This window comes from Hyperolius riggenbachi, chromosome 4 (genome assembly GCF_040937935.1).
Source record: "Hyperolius riggenbachi isolate aHypRig1 chromosome 4, aHypRig1.pri, whole genome shotgun sequence".
Classification (NCBI taxonomy): domain Eukaryota; kingdom Metazoa; phylum Chordata; class Amphibia; order Anura; family Hyperoliidae; genus Hyperolius; species Hyperolius riggenbachi.
Window position 1 is genome coordinate 405,208,754 of NC_090649.1, and position 22,235 is coordinate 405,230,988.

General features: G+C 44.5%; 1 protein-coding gene across 1 annotated transcript in view; it reads right to left on the reverse strand.

Annotated features, from left to right (window-relative positions):
• The window catches only part of CNRIP1 (cannabinoid receptor interacting protein 1), a 50,973-nt gene that overhangs the window by 22,924 nt on the left and 5,814 nt on the right, over nt 1-22,235 (reverse strand). The window contains exon 2 of the mRNA XM_068279598.1: nt 15,695-15,839. Within this exon, the coding sequence (XP_068135699.1) occupies nt 15,695-15,839 (145 nt within the window). The remainder of the gene's footprint in view (nt 1-15,694; nt 15,840-22,235) is intronic.

The following is a 22,235-nucleotide window of genomic DNA, read 5'->3' on the forward strand; positions in this document are numbered from 1 at the left end:
TGGACACTTGCACCACAGTGAGGCAGACCTCCAGGCAAGTGGCCTAACCTAAATTAAAATCATCATATGTATAACTTTGGAAGCAGCTAAGCAAAAATGTGTAACTTACATTTTAATGGACAGCAGGGAGAGGGCCAGCGCATACCACAAAGGCTGCATCTGAAATGACCAACGGCTCACATGCGCAGCACCTATAATAAGCTATCTGCACACTTCACATTCAATTCAGATGCAAATCATATGCATAACTACTATTACTTATCATGCGAACGGGAAACTCAGGAATACAGGCTGGGAGCAGCTAACATGGTAGTTACATACTAGCAAAATTATGAAGAAGGGGGTAGGTTGAGCATCCCTAAAATTTTAAGGGTATGAAGGGGACCTCCCCCCCCCCTCCAAAAAAAAAACTACCTTTGCGTCAAATTGCAGCTCCCAACACCCGCTAGTTCCTGAGATCGATTTGTTTGATCTATCTCAGAAACCAGTGGCATTTAAGGGCTGCAATTTGGCACAGAGGTAGTTCAGGGGTCCCCTCCATACAACTCAAATTTGGGGCTTGTAGGAGGCATGGCTGCGGAGAGATTTGATGTAATACCTATAAATTTGCCACTGAGCATGCGCATTACTCAGACTGGAAGGCAGCTTTAGGGCAGCACAATCAAACATTGCACCGGTATATACAAGAGGACACGGCGGTGAAACGGGAAAGCTAACGAGGCAGAAAAGGCAACTAATGGAACCTAGAGTATGTACGTTTTTTTTTTTTTACAGGTCATTTATTTATAGTACAGGAGTATTTTAAGGCTCTAGGAGATCCAAAGCCTTTCATCTCCATAGGTGAGTATCTGCCTTTTTATTCTAAGGAGCTTCAATTTTACTTTAACGCAGAAGAAATATTATTTTTGCATTGAAACATAATTCAGCTTTAAGTGAGCCAGTGTGGTTTCCCATGATGCATTACACCCAAATATGAAAATTATCTATTTATGCCCTTGAAAGCCAGGTACACATCCAGGACCGCTGGTGTATAGTTAGCCTATAGCTTTTACATTTTACTGAGTCACATCAATCCAATCCAATCAATCCATGGTGTGCGGACCATCCTTTTCTACTTTGTTCTGCTGGGCCTGGCTGCCTGTGTTGCAGCACTATCTCACGGGGTACAATAAAGCGGTAACTCCTGCCTTAATCCAATATGTATACAGCCTGTTTCCGACTTTCTATTACTCATCAGTGAATGGCATGGATTGATATGGCTCTGTTGTAGTTCTGGGTCACCATGAGCTATCTGGGTATCTTTATTGTGAGCTCCACTGAGTGGAAGTTAGTGATGAGACCATATACTGTGTAAAGTGTTGGGTGAATATGTCAGATTGGCAACAAAGAGGCATCTACATCTCACACTTCACTTGGTAGAACCACTGCAGTGTATCAATTAGCACAACTTCATAGGTAAATGACCCCTAAATGATCCAAAGTGATGATCGTAATCTGCTAATGATTATGTAAAATTTCACCAACAGTTTCACAGTTACGGCCATTTTGATTTTGTGTAACCCATTCGTAATTTTGCATAATTTTTGCGTCATTTGGCACCAAATTTAGCAGTTAAAGGAAAACTGAAGCAAGAGGGGTATGGAGGCTGCCGTATTTATTTCCTTTTCAGCAGTACCAGTTACCTGGCTATTCTGCTGATTTTCTGCCTCTAACAGTTTTAGGAAGCTTTGGAAGTCCTGGGGAGCCCAAGTGCTCCCAAAGACGGGGGGGTGGGGGGGGGGCTCCGTACTGCACATGCGCAGTACGGAGCGGCCCATCTTCGTGAGACTTCCAAAGCCTACCACAATGGCGGAGAGCAGCCTCCGACCCATCAGTTGGAGACTGCTAATAGGGGAGCCTGTGGTGGAAAGGGGGAAGCAGGAGAGGAATGGGAAGGTTCTATAGGACCTAGAGCCTTCCCTCTCCTTAGGTAAGTACCTGTTCGTTTGTTTGTTTGTTTGTTTTTTAAATGGCTTCAGACTCCATTTAAGGGGAATAGTAGGAACAAGTCAAATAATTATTTGTCAAAAAAACCTTTTGGTGACGATAGCACATATGGGGGCTTTGCTATTACCCGCTAAATTCAGCACAAAATGATGTGAAAATTAGGTGAAATTTTCAATTCCTGATTAAGTTTCCCCAAAAAAATTTGATTTTCCCTAAATTTTGCATTACGATTTTGCATTGTAATTGTGAATTACGATTACGCAAAACTATAAGGATTCCTAAATTGCCATTATGTGCATGCGAGAAAAATGACATCCGAAGTCAGTTTAAAAATTGCTTCCCGTATTAATTTAGACAATGTAGATGTTTTTAGTTTAACAACCTCCCATAATACACAGTACAAATAGAGGTATTGTTCTGGCTACTAAGAAGGTGCCTTTTTGTTTTTACATAAATAGGATCTGTTGAAAGTTATGAAAGTTGTCAGATGTTAATGAGGCAGGGAGAACATTATCTAATGTTATCAGCAGCACATGACCCACTGCCTGGTGCAACCACAACTTTTTGGGATCTTTCCAAGGAAACAATGATGTTTCTTGCCAAGTGCTGTTTACACTAATGAACATTCCATATTGCTGAACATGATTACTGCCACTACTACTTAATTAAGTAACTGCTAGTGAAATTTACTACAGTTGGGGTTTTCATCCAACCTGAGGGGGAAAGCAGGCTCATTTACCATGGTGGTTTGGCTGTCAGTGGTGACAGCACTTGTTCTGAGTGTATTCAGTGATAGAGATGCTAATCTTGCATTCAAAACTTTTTCTGCTGTTATGGTTTGGAGTAATCACATACCTTTAGGAGCACAGCCCCTAAATGCCATTGCCAAACAGTTGCATGCTGGGGGGTCTTTTTATATATAATATATTCCTCTTCTTCCCTTTATCCCCCCCCCCCCCACACACACACACACACACACACCTTCTAATGACATAAGACAGTGCACTTCCTAGCATAGACCTCAGTAAGAGTGTCTGAAGATTCTAGAGAGCATTCTAGAGCAGGAGGGCAAAAAAAGAGTGAGGGAGGAAATTATGTCAGGAGGTCAAAGGTAACTAAGATGGAAACTGTCTAGAATAGGATTCTCTGCTTTTCCTTTGTAAAATTCACAGGAATCATAACGTGGACAGTGCAATACATCTGTTATGTAAGTAGAACTAGTATTTATCTGCTTGTATATCTGTTTTTTATTTCTAGGTTAGCATGGGTGTCATGGTGAGGTTAGTTTTTCTTGATAGTTTTAGGTATTGTTAAGGGGGAATAAGTTAGGGTTAAATATCATACTAGAGGGAAAGGTCTAAAGTTATGCATCAGGTCATCAGGTAAGACTTACAGCTTAGAGTTGGGCAACAATTCAATGGGGGGGGGGGGGGGGGGGAGGTTGGGGTTAGTAACCTGGATTAGTTATAATGGAGAGCTTGACATGGCAGGTTCATTAAAAAACAGGTTTACCTCCAGTCAACTCTTCTACTACATTGATTTTGTGAGATTGTACAATTCAATTGAGATGGTGTAATTCATGGGCACCTTAACCAAGAACAACAATTTTAGAGTTTTAGAAAATTATCATGTACTAGAATTAAATATATATTTGTCAAGGGGTACATGTGATAATGTTTACTATGCTAGGGAGTACTTGGTAAATACAGGGTTTTACAAGGGGTACATGCCAATAAAATGTTGGGAAACACTGGCATATTCCAGCTTTTGCAGTGCCCCTGTGATGTCTTGCATGTTTCCAATGACCCCTGTACTGTAATTCTTGTCTAATGCTACCCCACTCATTCTTACCCCTTCCTCTCTCCATACATTTTATGTGTATATGTCTTTGTAGGGAAGGGGGTTGTCACAGGTTGTTGTGCCTAACACCACCTGGGTAAGAACAACAATAAGTTTTCTCCCTCCCCGAGTTAGGTGCCACAAATTCATAACCTTTTAGCAATTCTTGCTACACTTTGATATGATAAGAAGGCAGAAGCTGCAAACCTCCATCCCTAATAGCAGACAACCGGTTTATAAATCTACACAAGGGGTGCTGGTCCATTTAGGTCCTCCAGTCTAGGAGATCCTTAGTAAATTAGCTTTGCGGTTTCTACGCCCTAAGACCATACATCTGACAACTACTGACTCATTCTGTGGGTGGCATACGTTTCAGCACCTTCTTTTCATACGAGAAAATAGGTTAGCCACTTGCCCTCAGTTCTGATTCTCAGAAAAACTTCTACTTCTTACATTTCACAGAAGAAAAAAAAAACACAGAGGAACCCAACACACCAACACTTAGAAGTAACACTTCAGCTTTCACACATCAGGACTTCAGCTAATATAAAGTGATAAAATAAATGAATAATGCAGGTTAACCAGCCAGCTATTTCATAGTAAGATTAAAAAACTCTGTAATTTTCCTGCTGGGAGATCTAAAACCTTCCATGAAAAGTACTGTATATGTTGATAATTATTTTCTTAAAGCACACCTGAACTGAGAGTGATATGGAGGCTGGCATATTTATCTTCATTTAAACAATGCATTTTGTCTGGCTTTCCTGCCTCTAAAAAGGTGGCCATACACTGGTCGATTCGCCATCAGATTGGACCAACAGATAGATTCCTCTCTGATCGAATCTGATCAGAAAGGGATCGTATGGCCACCTTTAGTGCAAACAGATTGTGAATCGATTTCAGCCTGAAACCGATCACATTCTGTGGAGCTGCCGCTGCTGCCGGCCCCCCCCCCCCCCCCCCCCCCGCATACATTACTTGTTCCGGCCGGCGCAAGTCCCCTGGTCCCCGCTGTCTTCTTCTCCGCACCGGGCTCCAGACCGTTCCTGCAGCTACTGAACTTCCTGTCCAGGGGAAGTTTAAACAGTAGAGGGCACTCTACTGTTTAAACTTCCTGCCGGGACAGGAAGTTCTGTGTAGCTGCAGCCAGTCCGGATCCCAGCGCGGAAAGAAGACAGCGGGGACCAGGGGACTCGCACCGGCCGGAACAGGTAATGTATACCCGCTGTATGGCGTCGGTCGTCGGGCATTCGAACGCTGCTATCGACGCACTCCCAACCCGCCGGTGATCGAGGAAAATCCTCCGCACGGACGGATCGACGGGAACGATCGTTCTGACAGCGGTGTGTGCGGCGATTTCACAGCCTATTCGATCACTGTGATCGAATTGGCCGTATGTCGGCGGGAAAATCGTTAGGTGTAAGGGCCCCTTTATACTTTTAGCCATATAACCTGAACAAGCAGGTAGATCAGACACCTCGACTGATGTCTGACTAGACTAGCTGCATGTTTGTTTCTGGTGGTTGATTCAGACACTATTGATGCTAGAATGATCAGCAGGACTGCCAGGCAACTGGTATTGTTAAAAAGGAAATAAATAAATAAATATCACTCTCAGTTCAGATGTACTTTAAGGTGGACATACAGGGGCTTACCCCTGTATGTACTCTATATACACCTCTCTAATGGAAAAAAAAATGGTTCTGCTTTAAACCAGACTAGTTTCAGTATTTGTAGGCAGGTTATGGTATTACATAGCCTAAATGAATCGTGATTTACACTGTTTCTGCCCATTTCCTCTCTTACATAGTTACAGTATCTAGGTTAAAAAAATATGATACGAGTCTATCAAATTCAGCCACAAATCTGGACAATGTACTTGTAGCAGAAGCAGAATGACACATCTAGAGCAGCGTTCTTTAACCGGGGTTCCTTGAGAATCCCTCAGGGGTTCCGCTGCATTTTGCCTCTTCCGTGGGACAAAATAGTCCCACTAGTTCTCCGATGCGACCAGCGGATTGATTCAGTGGCGCATCACTGCTGAGCATTGAAGAAGGGCGCACAAACCGCCCAATGAGAGAGCAAAGTCTGCTCTCTCATCGGGCGGTTTTTGCGCCCTTCAATGTTGCGTAAGTGCGCAAGCGTCGGGTTGACATGAGGATGTAGCTAGCACAAGGACTGGAGGCAGCGGCGAAAAAGACGGCTGAGTTTGAGGGTGAAGAGATGACAGGCAGCTGGTGGTATGTTTTGTGTGTTCTTGCCGGCGGGGGAGCGTGTCAGGATGTAGATGGGGTGATAGCTTGCCGCACAGAGACTGGGGGCAACTTTACTGGATTTACCTATGCCGGGCTATACCTATACTGGAGTCCCCTATTCCTGCATAGAGATGGCCCGAACGGTTCGCCGGCGAACGGTTCCCGGCGAACTTCCAGGGTTCGCGATCGCGGAGAACTGCAAACTTTTCCGGAAGTTCGATTCGCCCCCATAGTACATCATTAGGGTCAACTTTGACCCTCTACATCACAGTCAGCAGGCACATTGTAGCCAATCAGGCTACACTCCCTCCTGGAGGCCCTCCCCCTCCTTATAAAATGCAGGCAGCGTCAGGCATTGGACTCACCCGTGTGCCTGCAGTAATTAGAGAAGGGAGAGCTGCTGCAGACTCTCATAGCGAAAGCATAGTTAGGCTCTTATAGGCTTGTTAGCTTGCTCTTGTGATCTATCTTGTTCTTGTGATCTATTTTTTTTTTTTTTGTGTGTGTGGCTCACTTGCACTATATTTATATACAGCCCTGTCAGTCAGTCGCAGCTGGCCTCTGGCCCCTTAATTCCTACTGTGCCACTACCAGGCCCAGCACATTCAGTGACTACCTGTGTGTGTAACAGGCAGCTGCACATTTGTAATCCCAATCACTGCACCTGTTCACTGTTTAGTCCACCTACCTACGTGAGCGCACGCATTGTTAATGCCACAGTCACTGTACCTGTTCACGGTACGTGTGTGTGACAGGTGCACATTTGTAATACCCAGCAGCACTGCATGTGAGCGCACGCAGTGTGCTATTTAATACCACCAGTCACTGCATACCTGTTCACTGCACCTGTGTGACCGTACATTGTATTAGCCAAGTCAGTGCATACCTTTCACTTTATCCCCCCAATATGGACAAAAAAAGAGGCAGGTCACCTGGCAGGTCTGTTCGAGGTCGCGCTGTCGTGACTTCGTGCGGCCTTCGACCAAAGTACAGTGTTCAGAAGAAGGCATGTGCCATCAACCCCCAATATTGTCAGGACATAGTTGACTATTTAACACAGAACACCTCATCTCCCTCAGCTTCCGCACGGAAGTGTGACATATCTTCCTCCTCCTGCTCTAATTCTGGCACTCCACTTTACACTCCATCGGCAGCCATCACCAAAGTGCCATCATCCCAGGGCTCAGCAGTGTGGACATTTTTTTTGTGTGTCTGCCTCAGATGAGAGCAATGCCATCTGTACTCTCTGCCACCGAAGATTGAGCCGTGGAAAGACCAAGACCCATGTAGGGACAACTACCTTACGAAGGCACATGATTACAAAGCACAAACTGCAATGGGATGACCCCCTGAGGCAAAGCAGCACACAAAAGCAAAGCCACACACCGCAGTGGAAGATACCAGGCCGCAATTATTTCTCAAAAAAGGAGATACCTAAACTGTACTGTAATGTTGAAAGGCAAGTGGTGACATCTCTGGCACACAGCGTTGGGTCAAGGGTCCATCTGACCATGGATGCCTGCTCTGCAAAGCACGCTCAGGCCTGCCCGAAGACGAAGTCAGTCCCAACACACAGTATCTCTGCCTGCACACCGTGTGACTGCCTGCCCCAAGACTAAGTCGGTCCCCACACAGCATCTCTGTCTGCAGGCCGCTTGACTGCCTTCTCCGCCAACACCAACAGGGTCCAGGACTCCAGGCGGAATTTTGCTATAATAATTTTTCTGGTGCGTGTTCATGCCTGCCTTATTTTTCTGGCTGCACTGCAGCAACAAAACAAAAGGCATGTACATGTGCCAATTCCCCTTCGTGATCGTTACCTTGCCGCGGTGAAAGGGCTTGCGATCACAATGAAGCAATAACCGCCGACTATATGGAGTGTCTCGGGGCTTGAAACCCGCCATATGGGCTTGAAAACCGCCACGGCCTGCACTCTTGCCATGGTGTGCACCAGTCCAGCATGGCCGTCACTATACAAACAGCTGTTTGCGGTGCGTTACACAGTGAGTTTGGTGTGTCAGTGTGAAGCAGTACTCTAATTACACTCCCTGATTGATGTATACACATGCAAGATGTTTTAAAGCACTTTAGGCCTCCCAACTTAGCATGCAATGTGATTTCTGCCCTTAAAATGCTGCTTTGCGTCAAATCCAGATTTTTCCCCGGGACTTTTGGCGTCTAACCCACTCATCCATGCAAAAACTCAGATGTTGGACCCCTTGAAACATCTTTTCCATCACTTTTGTGGCCAGCATAAATGTTTCTAGTTTTCAAAGTTTGCCTCCCCATTGAAGTCTATTGCGGTTCACAAATGTTTGCGGAGGTTCACAAACCTAAAATCGGAGGTTCGGGCCATCTCTAATCCTGCATAGCTATACTGGGAACACCTATGCCTAATTATCTATACTGGAGACTCCTATTCCTGCCTACCTATACTGGGAACACCTATGTCTAGTTACCTATACTGGGGGCCCCCTATTCCTGCCTACCTATACTGGGAACACCTATGCCTATTTACCTATACTGGAGGCCACATATTCCTGCCTAGCTATATTGGGAACACCTATCCCTAGTTACCTATATCGGAGGCCACCTATTCCTGCCTACCTATACTGGGAACACCTATGCCTAGTTACCAATACTGGAGGCCACCTACACCATGTTGTGGCTTCACAAATGCTTTGTTGCATACCTCGATTGTAACTAGTGGTTATTTCAGTCAACGTTGCTTTTCTATCAGCTTGAGTCAGTCGGCTCATTCTCCTCTGACCTCTAGCATCAACAAGGCATAGGACTGCAGCATACTGGATGTTTTTACCTTTTCACTCCATTCTTTGTAAACCCTAGAAATGGTTGTGCGTGGAAATGCCAGTAACTGAGCAGATTGTGAAATACTCAGACCAGCCCATCTGGCACCAACAATCATGCCATGCTCAAAATTGCTTAAATCACCTTTCCCATTCTGACATTCAGTTTGGAGTTCAGGAAATTGTCTTGACCAGAACCACACCCCTAAATGCATTGAATCAACTGCCATGTGATTGGTTGATTAGATAACTGCATTAATGAGAAATTGAACATGTGTTCCTAATAATCTTTTAGGCAAGTGTATTCTTGCCTAGCTATACTGGGAACACCTATGCCTAGTTACCTATACTGGAGGCCCCTATTCCTGCCTACTTACAGTATACTGGGTAGTATCAATGACACCATTGACTTCTTATGTGTGATGAATGCACTGCATATATGCCTACTACTGCATTTTATATGGGGTAATTGCTGAATGGTCGTGTGTGCTATGGTAGTCAATTGGTGCAATTTGTATGTGAGGTGACTGCCACATTGTATACAGGGGGTGATTATTGCATTTATTATTTGAGATGATTACTGCATTTGCTATGGTAGTAAATTGGTGCAATTTGTATGTGGGGTGACTGCCGCATTGTATACAGGGGGTGATTAATGCATTTAATTATTTGAGATGATTACTGCATTTGCTATGGTAGTAGATTGGTGCAATGTGTATGTGGGGTGATTGCCACATTGTATATGTTGGTGATTCATGTATTTATTATGTGACATGATTACTGCATTTGCTAGGGTAGTAGATTGGTGCCATTTATTTGTGCAACATTGTTTGTACATAATACATGACATTAGTGCTGATAAAATGCCAATTAGTAAACTTTTTAAGTTTGCAATCAAAATGGCGACGTTTCTCTGCATCATTTTCATACAGGGGTTCCCTTGAGATTTCAAAACAAACTTTTAAGGGTTCCTCGGCCCAAAAAAGGTTGAGAAAGGCTGATCTAGAGGTTTTTAAGTGGACTTGAACGTTTGCACAGGATAGAAAGAAAACAGAGACATGCACCCTGTATGTATTTAGAGAGTTTAGCGGCCCCTGTATAATTCCTCCTCATCTGTGACTAATCACAACTGTAATTTGATCTCTCAGCTGTGTCAGCTGGCTGCCTCGGCAAAGCAGCCAATTTGTAAACACAGGATGTTAACACTATGTCATAGTTACATAGTTAGTTTGGTTGAAAAAAGACATACGTCCATCGAGTTCAACCATGTCTGCTTCCATGAAAGCAGGAAGGAGCCACACTGCAGATGTATTGCAGAATTTGTACCAGCTGTAACAATGTTATGTTTTTCTTTAAAGGTTATCATGCTGTTTCTTATCTTTTAGAGCAGATAGGAAGTTATGAGTTCAGGTCCACTTTACAAGGAAAAATGGAGCACTGCATGGAACAGTGCAACAGCAGCTTTATTTATTTTTTATGTATTCCCTGATGGAATCTATAAAAATTCTATTTGCAGTGTGCGGTAGGTATTAGTTCCTTCTGAATCGATTCATTTCAGAAAGGAATCAACCCTTTTAGACTATTGGGGGGGGGGGGGGGGATAACCTTTATGTGTTTGGCCGGCTAAAAGGGAACCTAAACTGAGAAGGATATGGATTTTTCCTTTTAAAATAATACCAGTTGCCTGACTTCCCTGCTGATCCTGTGTCTCTAGTACTTTCAGCCACAGCCCCTGAACAAGCATGCAGATCAGGTGCTCTGACTGAAGTCAGACTGGATTAGCTGCATGCTTGTTTCAGGTGTGATTCCGCCACTACTGCAGCCAATAGACAAGCAGGGCTGCCAGGTAACTGGTATTGTTTAAAAGGAGGAAACATCCATATCCCTCTCAGTTAAGATTCCCTTTAAAATGTACCTTAGTTGGTGATTGAAAGATCATACATACCTGGGGCTTCATCCAGTCCCCTCCGGCCTGATCGCTCCCACGTCGTCCTCACTCACCACCTGGTTTGTCTGCAACCGGTCCCAGTAAGTCATCCTGTAGGAACCAGTCAGCGCAGGTGCCGTCCTGCCACACACAATCACTTATCATGCTCCCATCCTCGGGAATGTTCTGTTCTCCAGTACTGACGTAGTACTGGGGAACACTCCTGGCGACGGGAGTGTGCACGTGGGTTAGACACACATGTACAGTTGTCCCCGGACCGGAGGACTTCCCAGAGTCAATTGCAGGAGAATCGGGAGGTGACTGAGGATTACGAGGGAGTGATCAGGCTGGAGGAAACCCCAGATACGTATGTATATTTTTCTTTCAATCATCATCTCAGGTTTTCTTTAAACCTCAAGCAAAATGTAAAGATCTGCGAAGAGCAATAGTCATAAATCAAAATGAAACATTTTAGTGCTATGTTGAATCCACACAAGCCTAGCACTGCCATTAGCACCTCACACAGTGGTATGACTGAGGGCCCGTTTCCACTATCGCGAATCCGCATGCGTTGCCCGCATGCGGATTCGCACAGTCAGTACAAGTGGATGGGACTGTTTCCACTTGTGCGTTTCCCCGCACGTTTTTCTGTGCAGAAAAAATCTGCAGGGTAGGGCCCTCAGAATTCGCCTGCGTGTGGAATGCAGGCGAATCGCACGCAATGTATTTAATAGGGAAATCGCATGCGTTTTCCCCATGCGTTTTTTGCCGCGATTTCGCATAGGTATTAATGTTAATTTACATAGGCAGTGACATGGTTAAATTCGCATACAGCCTTACCTATTGCGAAATCGCATGCAAAATCGCGGCAAAAAATGCACGCGGAATCGCACCCGCATGCGATTTGCCTGCGGTGATTCGCCGGTGATTCCGCAACGCTATAGTGGAAACGGGCCCTAAGGGTCAACACACACCATACAATCTTGGTTGTTCAATCTTACCACTTTCATGTAGTATAAGAGCTTATCCAATCAATAATTCAAGGTATTTTCAATCTGTTGGCCCTTATACTACATAGATTTGGTAAATCTGTACAACCAAGATTGTATGGTGTGTGTTGACCTTAAGCCACACAAGAAAGTACAATGGTCCTGAACAAAGGTATAAATAGCTGCAGGCAGCTCTGTTAAGTATTTCTCAGACCTTCTGGGCTTGTTCACATCATAAATCACCAGCGCCATCACAAGCGCTGAGCGACTTATTAAGAGTTTTTTCCTCCGCTTTTTCCTGCGCTTTGTGCTTAGAAAAACGCATTTCTAAGCGTTTTTGCAAAGCAAATCGTTTTTTTCACTTCCTGACCTCAGTCAGGAAGTGAACTCTTTCACCTGGAAATGAATACAATGTATTTATTCATGAAAGCGCTGGGGAAAATCGCTATACAAAGAGCCTTTTCAAGCGCTTAAGATTTACCTATATCTTCTATTGAGCAAAAACACTCAGAAAATGGTACAGGCAGCGCTTTGCTGAGCGGATCAGAAACGAACTGCTCAGATGTGAATCATTGCACAAGCGCTCAAAAAAACAACAACAACAACAAAAAAACGCCCTAGTTAACAAGCCCTCTGTGTTAGGGATCACAGCAAGTATGATAAACATATATATGAGCCATTTGCACTCACAAAGTTGTTGGCCTGCTAGAAGTTAAGCAGCTACAACATAGCATACTGCACATCTTAGTCCAATACTACAAACTGACCATCCAATGTGCATTTGCCATCAGGAGCATAGCTCCATCCAATCGTTTGTGGAGGCTCCATTCAAATCAAATCACCAGCATCGTGCTTCAATCACCTGATACAATTTTATACAGGTGAAAATCTAGAATGTGTACAGGTGTGCCCAATGTTGCTGAGGTGATAATTAGCGATTCATAATGCTGGAGCATTAAATGACAGACCTTTGTACTTTAATGTGGTACTAAACTCAAAACTTCCTCTCTGCTCAGCCACATCATGATAATATCTATGGAAAAAAATCTTCAGTATAATGTATGGAAATTTAAAAAACACTGAAGTTTTAATTGCAGAAGGCACTGAAAGGGTTAAGCCTCTGTGTTTACTACTATATGGAGAGCTGCCTGGTCAGTGCTCTCCTTCAGTCTATTCACCATTGCCGATATTAGACAGGTTTATCTGCCAAACAGTAAACACAGAGCTATTTTTTCAACTATATGTGGAATAAAGAGTTGTGTGCTGTGCAAGAGTTCAGGCCTGATTTAACCACTTTGGGACTGGACAGCTATGGCCCCTTTAACCCCTTAAGATGGCAGCCTCAAGGGAAGGTGGCAGCCCCAGGACCACGTAACGCCAAAAGGTGTCAAGAACGGTGGGCAGAGATTAGCAGGGATCGCGCGCGCTTCCCCACTTGAGTGACGGAGCGGAGCTCTGTCAACAGTCTGCCAGCAGCGATCGCCGCGATTAGACTGAAAATTGTGTTTGCACAGGGCTGCGATCCACTGCAGCGCTGTATTGTGGACAGCCCTGTCACTCGGCTGTCCCCTGCTGAGGCTCTTATCACGATCCCCTCTCATAGGCTGATCGCTCTGATTGGGGGAAATAAAATAAAAAATAGTCATTTATAATAAAAAAATTACAAATAAATTAATAATAATAAAAAATAAAAACTAAGCCCTGCAGAAGCGACCAGAGCCCACCAAAAGAAAGCTCTGTTGGTGGGCAGAAAAGGGTGGGGGTCCATTAGTGTGCAACATTGTATGGCTCTGCAACACACAGTTAAAGCTGCAGAGCGCTGAATTGTAAAAAATAGCCTGGCCACGGGGGTGGTCCTCCAGTGGTTAAGACGAGAGCATCCATGCCTTTGATTGATGTGATAGGCTCACAGCAATCACGGGGTCAGAAGCCAATTAAATTGCTACCCGATATACTGAAGCTCTGTTGTCAGGGTGACAGCAGAACGAGCAGGTGCAGCGTTGTAAACAGCGGGCAGTAACGGTGAGAGCTAGCAGATGGCAGCGGGGAGTGAAATCTACGTCCTGGAAGGAATATAAAGCCACACACAGGGCGTAGATTTAAATCACCAACGTTCAGAGGAGTTTAAAGAGACACTGAAGCGAAAAAAAAATGATATAATGAATTGGTTGTGTAATACGGATAATTAGTAGAACTTTAGTAGCAAAGAAAATATTCTCATATTTTTATTTTCAGTTATATAGTTTTTTTTTTTTTTAATAAAATAGCATCATTCGCTAATATTTGCAGTTTACATACTACTCAGCATTGTAAATGATTTTACAGAGCAAGCTAGTGAACCTTTGAACCCTTCTGTGCAGAGAAAAAGAAATTACAGTGACTGAGAGTTGAGATTACAAGCTTTAGAAGACAGAGCTCTCTGTGACTTTGAAAGTCGTGGAGCTCAATGGCTCTTTTGCATAGATAACAACTGGAGTTTAACTCTTCCTTTACTGGAAACAATATTAGACTTATGCCTCTGCTCCTAATGTTTTATTTCTTAGCTGTACTACACATAAAAATCATATCATAATTTTTTTTTTCGCTTCAGTGTCTCTTAAAGTAGTGTCTGAGCAACACCAATGACAAGCTTATTGGTTGCCATGGCGAGGTGCCTCCTGCTCCCTCTTTTTGTTCCCCTCTCCATAGAGCTGAACAGGCTGCTCAGCAGAGGGTTGGGCAGCGTGTCTGTGAAGCAAGCGTTCTAAAACTGTTACTTGTAACAGTCTTAAATAGTGTTAGTATTTGATGTAGTGAATTCAAACACCTGAATACTCATGACCCCACTGTTCAGCACTCCACCGAGAGGACTGGGTCAGGATGAGTTCACTGCCCTGCATGTCATGGTGCGTCTCACATGACTGATCCTTCCTCTTCCAAACCAGAGAGAACAAGTATCGGAGTCATGGGAAGCATAACGTGACACACGGGGCAGTGAAATCCTGCTGACCCTGTCCACCAGTTCCGGTGCTGAACATCAGCAGTCAGGAGTATTTGGGGGTTCGAATTCACTATACCGAAAACTAATCCTATTCCTAAACCATTGTTTCAGGCAGCAGAAAGTGTGTGTATATAGGTTACGAGACTTACAAAATGGTCTATTGTTGTATTTTATCGGTATAAACTGTATTTCCATGTGTGCCTTAATGGAAAAGTATGTCTGGACATTTATGTTGCTATGAGAGATTTACAGTGAATCTAGTTGATCAGCTGGGGCCTTGCGCAAAGCCTGTGTTTCATAAATGACTGTTTACAACTACACACATCTGCATGTGAGTAAATAACACAGCAAAGACAATGGCCTCTGACACTGACCCCAGCCCCCACAAATGGCCATTGAGGAGAAAGCTGAGAGGAAGCTGGTTTGTCTGGTTTGGTCAACAATGGTCCATGGGACTAGCTACAACAAGTTCCTTCCCCCCCCCAGCTGCTAAGGGCAGGAACTATTGATGATGTATAACACAGAGGAGGAGTCTTTATGCCTGTGGTATCCAGATATAAGACAATGCTTAAGAAGTTCTCTCTCTCTTGGAATGCTGCTGCAATGGACTGTGAGATGGAAAGGGGCTCAGCTAATGCAAGTGTGTGACTGTGCATAGGGTATATAGAGCCATTATGTGAGACACATACTTTGTATGATCTAACTTGTACATATGTATAATTGTAAATAAACCCCTTTTATTTAACCCCTTTGAAACGACCTCAAGTGTCTGGTCATTAACCTAGAAATAAGTTAACATAAGCTAGAGTACATTCTACATCTATGTTCTCACATTTTGGTTGCACTAAAAGAACGTTATTTAACAATACTGCTATTTTAGATTAATAAACAAATAAAAACCGTGAAAGTACCTGGATGATGACCTGCAGCGGCTGTCTTTCCCCACTCTTGGTGTGTGTCACCCCCTCTGTGTCATAGAAAGCTGTGTAACAGACAACCTGAGGGTCTCTGGACTTCTCTTCAAGGGGGATGATGATTCCACCTAGGTTTATAGTCCTGAAATAGAGATCATGACACAAATCAATACACAGCTAGATGGATGGAATTCCTCAAATCCTGAGTCACAGAGACACTTAATCAATACTGATGGAGAGACTGTGCTGGTGTCCTTGCTCTCTGACCTTCTCGGGCCAAAAACCAAATACATTTGCATTATATTTCCTGAATGGGGGAGGAATTTACAGTTAGCCTAGATGACATATTTAAAGGGGGCCTGCAGAGAAAACGGTTTACTCAGCACTGAGTGGACTCTCCTACAAGTGACTTTTATAGGCCTCACATTTATTTGCGATTCTTTAACCACTTAAGTACCAGCTGTCTCTGCCCCCTTAAGGACCAGAGACTGCTGGTACAATAATGACGGAATACCGATGAATCGATGCAACCGCCGTCCACAACGCACGCCGGGATCCTCAGGACACCCACTCCGACGTCTCTATGACGACAGAGTCATGTGAGCTGTTCAGGAGCCGATTTCATTGACTTCTGACCGTGTCTATCAATGTAAGCCTATGGGAGTTGCTAATATTGATAGACACAGCCAGGAGCTAATGAAATGGGCTCCTGACCGGCTCACAGGACTCTGCGGTCGTTGAGACAGGCAGAGAAAGTGAGATGCGACGGGACGACAGCGGCGAGATCAACAGATGCGCGGCGGTGAATTGAAATCTACGCACTGGCAGCCAGGTAACCTTCAAAACAGGGAGTAGATTTCAAATACCTAGTTGATGAATTTTGATTCAGCAAAACAGCCACATCTACACAATATTTAAACTGATAAGCTAAAAAGGAACTGTAATGAAAACAACAATAAATTGCTTGTTTTTTACAATATACATTTTGTACATTATACACTGATTATTTAGTCAGTGTTTGCCCATTGTAAAATTTTTCCTCTCCCTAATCTACATTCTGAAATGTATCACTGGTGGTGACATCTTTAGTTATGCCAGATGATCTGTGCAGAACTGAGGGTTCTATGCACAGAGTGAGATATTGCTTGCCTGGCAGGTGGAAAAAGCAATTATTTACCACAATTCACAGACTGCAAACTGTCAGGGCCATGACATCACACTGTGGGATACAGACCCCCTGATGATCTGATCGAGAAACGTTAAAGATTTCTTGTGGGAAAGGGGGTATTAGATACTGGTTGGAATGAAGTTCAAACTTCTTCCTCTTTAAGAACGGACTATTGATTGAGTTCAAATGTGATTATATCATTGATTACAACCACTGGACATTTTTAAGACCATTGAATGTAATTTATCAATTTAAAATATTAAATTTTTGCTTTTAGATTCTTTTTGTGATCGTTTTTAAAGCAATAGATTCAGAAGAAAGACTGGATTAAAATCTATATGTGGTTATCTTATCTTACTAATATTATAAATGTAAAAGTTTGGATGTTTGGATGCTTGTTACTCAATCACGCAACAATGGCTGAACGTAATTTGAATGAAATTTGGCACACATATAGTACATTACCTGGAATAACATATAGAATACTTTTTATCCCCATAACCAAAAAGTGGGTGGAGACAAATTTCACAGGGAAAATGTAGACTGCAGCCATTCTTAGGCTTTGTTCACATCTAAAATCGAAATCGCTGACGGCAGCAATTTTCGATTTTCTGAGCGCTTTTTTCCCCCTCCTGGCGCTTCACCGATTTTGTGCAAGCGCTTTTGTAAGCGCTTTTGCCGAGCGATTCCGTTTTTTCACTTCCTCATGTCAGTCAGGAAATGAACTCTTTGACCCGGAAAAGAATAAATCCAATGCGTTTATTCTTAAAAATGCAAACGCAATTAAAAAAAAAAAACGATTTGTGAGTGTTTTTCCTTTACCTTCCATTGTAGCAAAATCGTCTCGAAAATGGCACATGCAGCGCTTTTGTGATTGGAAAGCTGACAAAATGCGCTGATATGAACTATCCCATAAGGAGTCATTGCACAAGTATTTTAAGGCGTTTTTCAAAGTTGCCAGCGCTCAAAAAAGCGCAAAACCCCCTATGTGTGAACAAGCCCTCACACTGGTAATGGTAGGGTTCTCAAACTTTGCACAATTGGTCACTGGGTGACTGGGATTAATATTCAGAAAAGTGGGTGGAGCCTACAAAAGCCAATTAAAATTCACCTATTGATTTTTAAGGAGAATATTTAATATCTGCCATTCCTGGGCTGAAATTCGGCTTCGGGTGTTCCGGATAGTCACTATCCGGATTTCACCCAGTAATGCTGTGCGGGCTAGGCGGGGGGTGTCAAGCTTACCTATCTGACGTCTTCTTCGCTCGTCCCTCGGCGTCTCCCACGATGCGTTCCACGTGGCGTCACGTGACTACAAACACTTCCTCCTTCAACCCGGAAGGAGGAAGTGTTTGTAATCAAGTGATGGCGGATTGGAACGCATCGTGGGAGGCACCAAGGGACGAGCGTAGAAGACGTCAGACAGGTAAGCTTAACCCCCCCCCCCCCCCCCGCCTAGCCCGCACAGCATTACTGGGTGAAATCCAGATAGTAACTATCCGGATCACCCGAAGCCGAATTTCAGCCCATGCCTGTTAATGGCACAAGCCTCAAACCTGGTACAGTTGGTCATTGGGTAACTGTGGTTTAAATTCAGAAAAGGGGTGGAGCCACAAACAGCCAATCCGATTAGTTTCATTTCAATGCAAATTATTGATGCCAAAGACCACAAAGCTCACAAACTTGGTCATTGAGCAATTGAGTACTTGTGTGTTAGGGATAGAAAAAAATGGGCTGAGCCAACACCAGCCAAATACATACCCGGGCAACGCCGGGCCATCAGCTAGTATATATATTTATATTATATGTGGTTAGTATAAAGTTTTAACTGTGAATTAAACCCTGATCCACCATTAGCAGCTTGTACAATGGTGGACTGATGCCTCTTAGAACAGATTGACACAGATGTAAACAGATCCCATGGAAAGCAACAGGATCCGTTCACATCAGTCCTCTTAGAATCAACCTGTTCGGTCAGTTCTGCTGAGCTAGATGCAAGTATTTTGCGGATCAGCTGGTCACAGCAGATACCGCCAGAATCAATAAAAGCCCATGAGAATGGACCGTGTTCGTTCTCACTAGGATAGTCACCACACATTTCGCAAATGACTTCCACCATCCATTCGGGTCCTCCGCTAGTGCTGGCACCCCCATTAGAGACATATGGGTCTCCCATTGGTTTGCAACAGACCAATGAAATTCCTCTTTACCCAAGGAGGATTCTCATTGGTTGACTGAGTGGTGGACCAATGAGAATCTTCTCTAGTGCTCAGGAAGGATTCCTATTGGTCTTTTGCAACTTAACGGGAGCCCCATATACTTCTATGACCTATATACCAGCCCTACAGGCTGATTCGCCGCTGCTCCCTTAGTGTGAATGTGCCCCCCCTGTGCATGCAGTTATACTTTACCTGTTTGCTCTCGGCCTCCGCTGTGACCATGCATCTTCCGATTCCTCCATTTCCCCGTTTTTTTTTTCCGTCTTACACACTGCCGGTGTATAGCAAGCGGCACGTGAGTTAACATCACACATGCACCACGTGCTAAACACCAGCAGTGTGTGATGCGCAAATGAAGGAAGCAGAAGATGTATGGAAACCACGCCAGGGGACAACGGACAGGTAAAGTATAATTGCATGCACAGGGGGGCACATATAAATTAGGTAGGATAGCCCTGGGCGATTTATGCATTCATCGATCATCCCAATATCGCATGCCGTTACCGATGCGCACCTGAGCACGACAGCCAGAGGCGTCTGAGCTATTAGGCAGCTATAAATTCTTGCCTAGGGCGACAGGAGGAGGGAAGGGCACTGCTGAACTGAGTAGTGAGAAGAGAAATGCCTCTCAACTCACTCAGGTATCAGGTTTGTCTGATTTACTGACCGATTCATTCATTTCCTTCAGCTCAATTATTCAAAGAACCACAGTAATAAATGAGTCAGTGAGAGAAGGCACTCATCCTAGTCGGATCAGAGTACAGCATCAGCTCCTGAGATTCATTCAGTCCCTCTCTCTGCTACTGGTAACTGCGTGGAAGTAGAGACTGTAGCAGCCAGGCATTGACTGTCCCCCAGGCCGCCTTTCATTCAGTGATTTAGGGTTGGTCCTGTGTCTGCTGTATTCAGGTTTGTTGTTGTAAGGCATTGTGAAACACTTGGCTAGCTGCTAAAAGTGCAATTAGAGGGCAGGCAAGCTGGTAAATATACACAGCATGATGCAGAGGAGGGTCCTTGGGAAAAAAAATCTGTCTGGTCTCTCCCCATTGTTAAAATGACTGCATGTGCAGATAAGGTGTTAAACAGGTTGAAAAGTTTTGACAGTCCCTAGACTCCAGGAGGGCTGCTTTCTGACTTGTGTGGGAGACTGGCAGGGACAGCAGTCCTATTACCAGCAACTAGCCTGTGTAATGTGGGACTGCAATACAGATAAGCTCTCTGCTCCATCTCAGGCTATTCTCAGTCTCACTCCACTCCTATCTCTGGGCTAGTGCACGACAAAATCGCAATCGCTAGCAATTCGCGAATGCGACTTTGAAGCGATTTTTGAAAGAATCGCTCCAATAAATTCTACCTGCAGCATGTTTGCGATCACAACACTGCTGTGGGAACACCCTCATAGGGTAACATTAGCCCAGCGCTTTTCAAATTGGTGTGAATTTGAAAAGCGCTCTGAAGCACTCTTGGTGTGCACGAGCCTTCATTCACCTTTGTTTCCCTCTTTCCCTAGTGCTGGCTGGCTGTGTCTTCTTGTCATACAGGAAAGCTAAATAAAAGTGCAATCCTGGTGAGGCAAAAATCTTTTTCCCTCTCTTTCAGCTTTTCTCTCCTCATTATTTCTCTGCATTAGGGATCAGACACACTATAAGGTAGTGAAAACAGGGATTAGTATAATAGTATAGTGTATGTCTACTGTGTGCTGTGTATAGTGTGCTCTGTGTGTGCGTGTGTATAGTGTAGTGTGTGCGTGTGTATGTTGTGTGCAGTGTATGCGTGTGTACTGTGTGCGTGTGTATAGTGTGTGTGTGTGTGTGTGTGTGTGTGTACGTGTGCGTGTGTGTATAGCAGGAGTTGGAGTCGGAGTCGAGGAGTCGGAGCCTGGGCAATTTTGGGCACCCGGAGTCGAAGTTGGAGTCGTGGTTTCAGAAACTGAGGAGTCGGAGTAAGGAGTCGGAGTCGCATGATTTTTGTACAAAATCCACAGCCCTGTTAAGTATTAGACTAAGGAGTCGGACTCGAGGAGTCGGAGTCTGAGCAATTTTGGGCACCCGGAGTGGGAGTTGGAATCGGAGTCGTGGTTTCAGAAACTGAGGAGTCGGAGTCGGAAGATTTTTGTACCGACTCCTCAGCCCTGGTGTATAGTGTGTGTGTACGTGTGCGTGTGTGTGTGTGCGCATGCCGCAATAAGTATATTTTATGGTGAAACGCTCTGCTGCGCTACAACTATTTTCTGGTGAACCCATGCCGCAATAAGTATTTTCTGGTGAAACGCTGCTGCATTATGATTTTTGGGGGTGGGGTTCACCACAGGAGTGGGGGGGGGGGGGGGTGGGTATGGGGCTGGGGGCAATCACGGGGGGGGGGGGGGCGCCACAGGATTTCTCGCCTGGAGTGACAAAATGGCTAGAGACGCCCCTGACGACAGCCCAAGATTTACAAACATGTCCAATTTATGCATGCAACCAATTTTGGCACGAAATTGGTTGTCATTGATCGGGCTATTTGTGGCACCGATTTTCATGATTTGAATGGTCGATCGGCGCCAAGTCCAGTAATGTACAGTATAGGCATCTCTACGTTATTGTCAGATTTGACAAGATTAGCTGCATGCTTGTTTCTGGTGTTATTCAGACACTACTGCAGCTACTTCTTGCCGATTGCGTCACGTCGATGGGTGTGGACGCGGCAGCAGCCCCAGGACCGCCTAACGTCGATCGGCATAAGGTCCTTGAGGTGTGGTTTGCGGGCGATGGCGCGTATCCCCGCTCTGATGGCGGAGCTCTGCTCCGCCTTCAATCTCCCATCGGCGATCGTCGCTGGGAGACTGTTAGACGGCGCCGTCTTTTATTGCTGTACAGTGCAGCGCTGTACTGGGGACAGCTGTGTGACACGGCTGTTCCCTCTGTGGGCTCGGAGGTGATCGGCTGTCATAGAGTGAAGCCTATGACAGCTGATCACGCTGATTGGCTGGCAGGGGGGAGGGAGGGGTTTGTATAAAAAGAAAAAAAAATAGCCATATTTATTTAAAAAAATAATACAATAAATATTTATAAAGAAAATAAATAAGCATCTGGGGGGCGATCAGACCCCACCAACAGAAAGCTCTGTTGGTGGGGAGAAGGGGGGGGGGGGGAAATCACTTGTGTGCCGA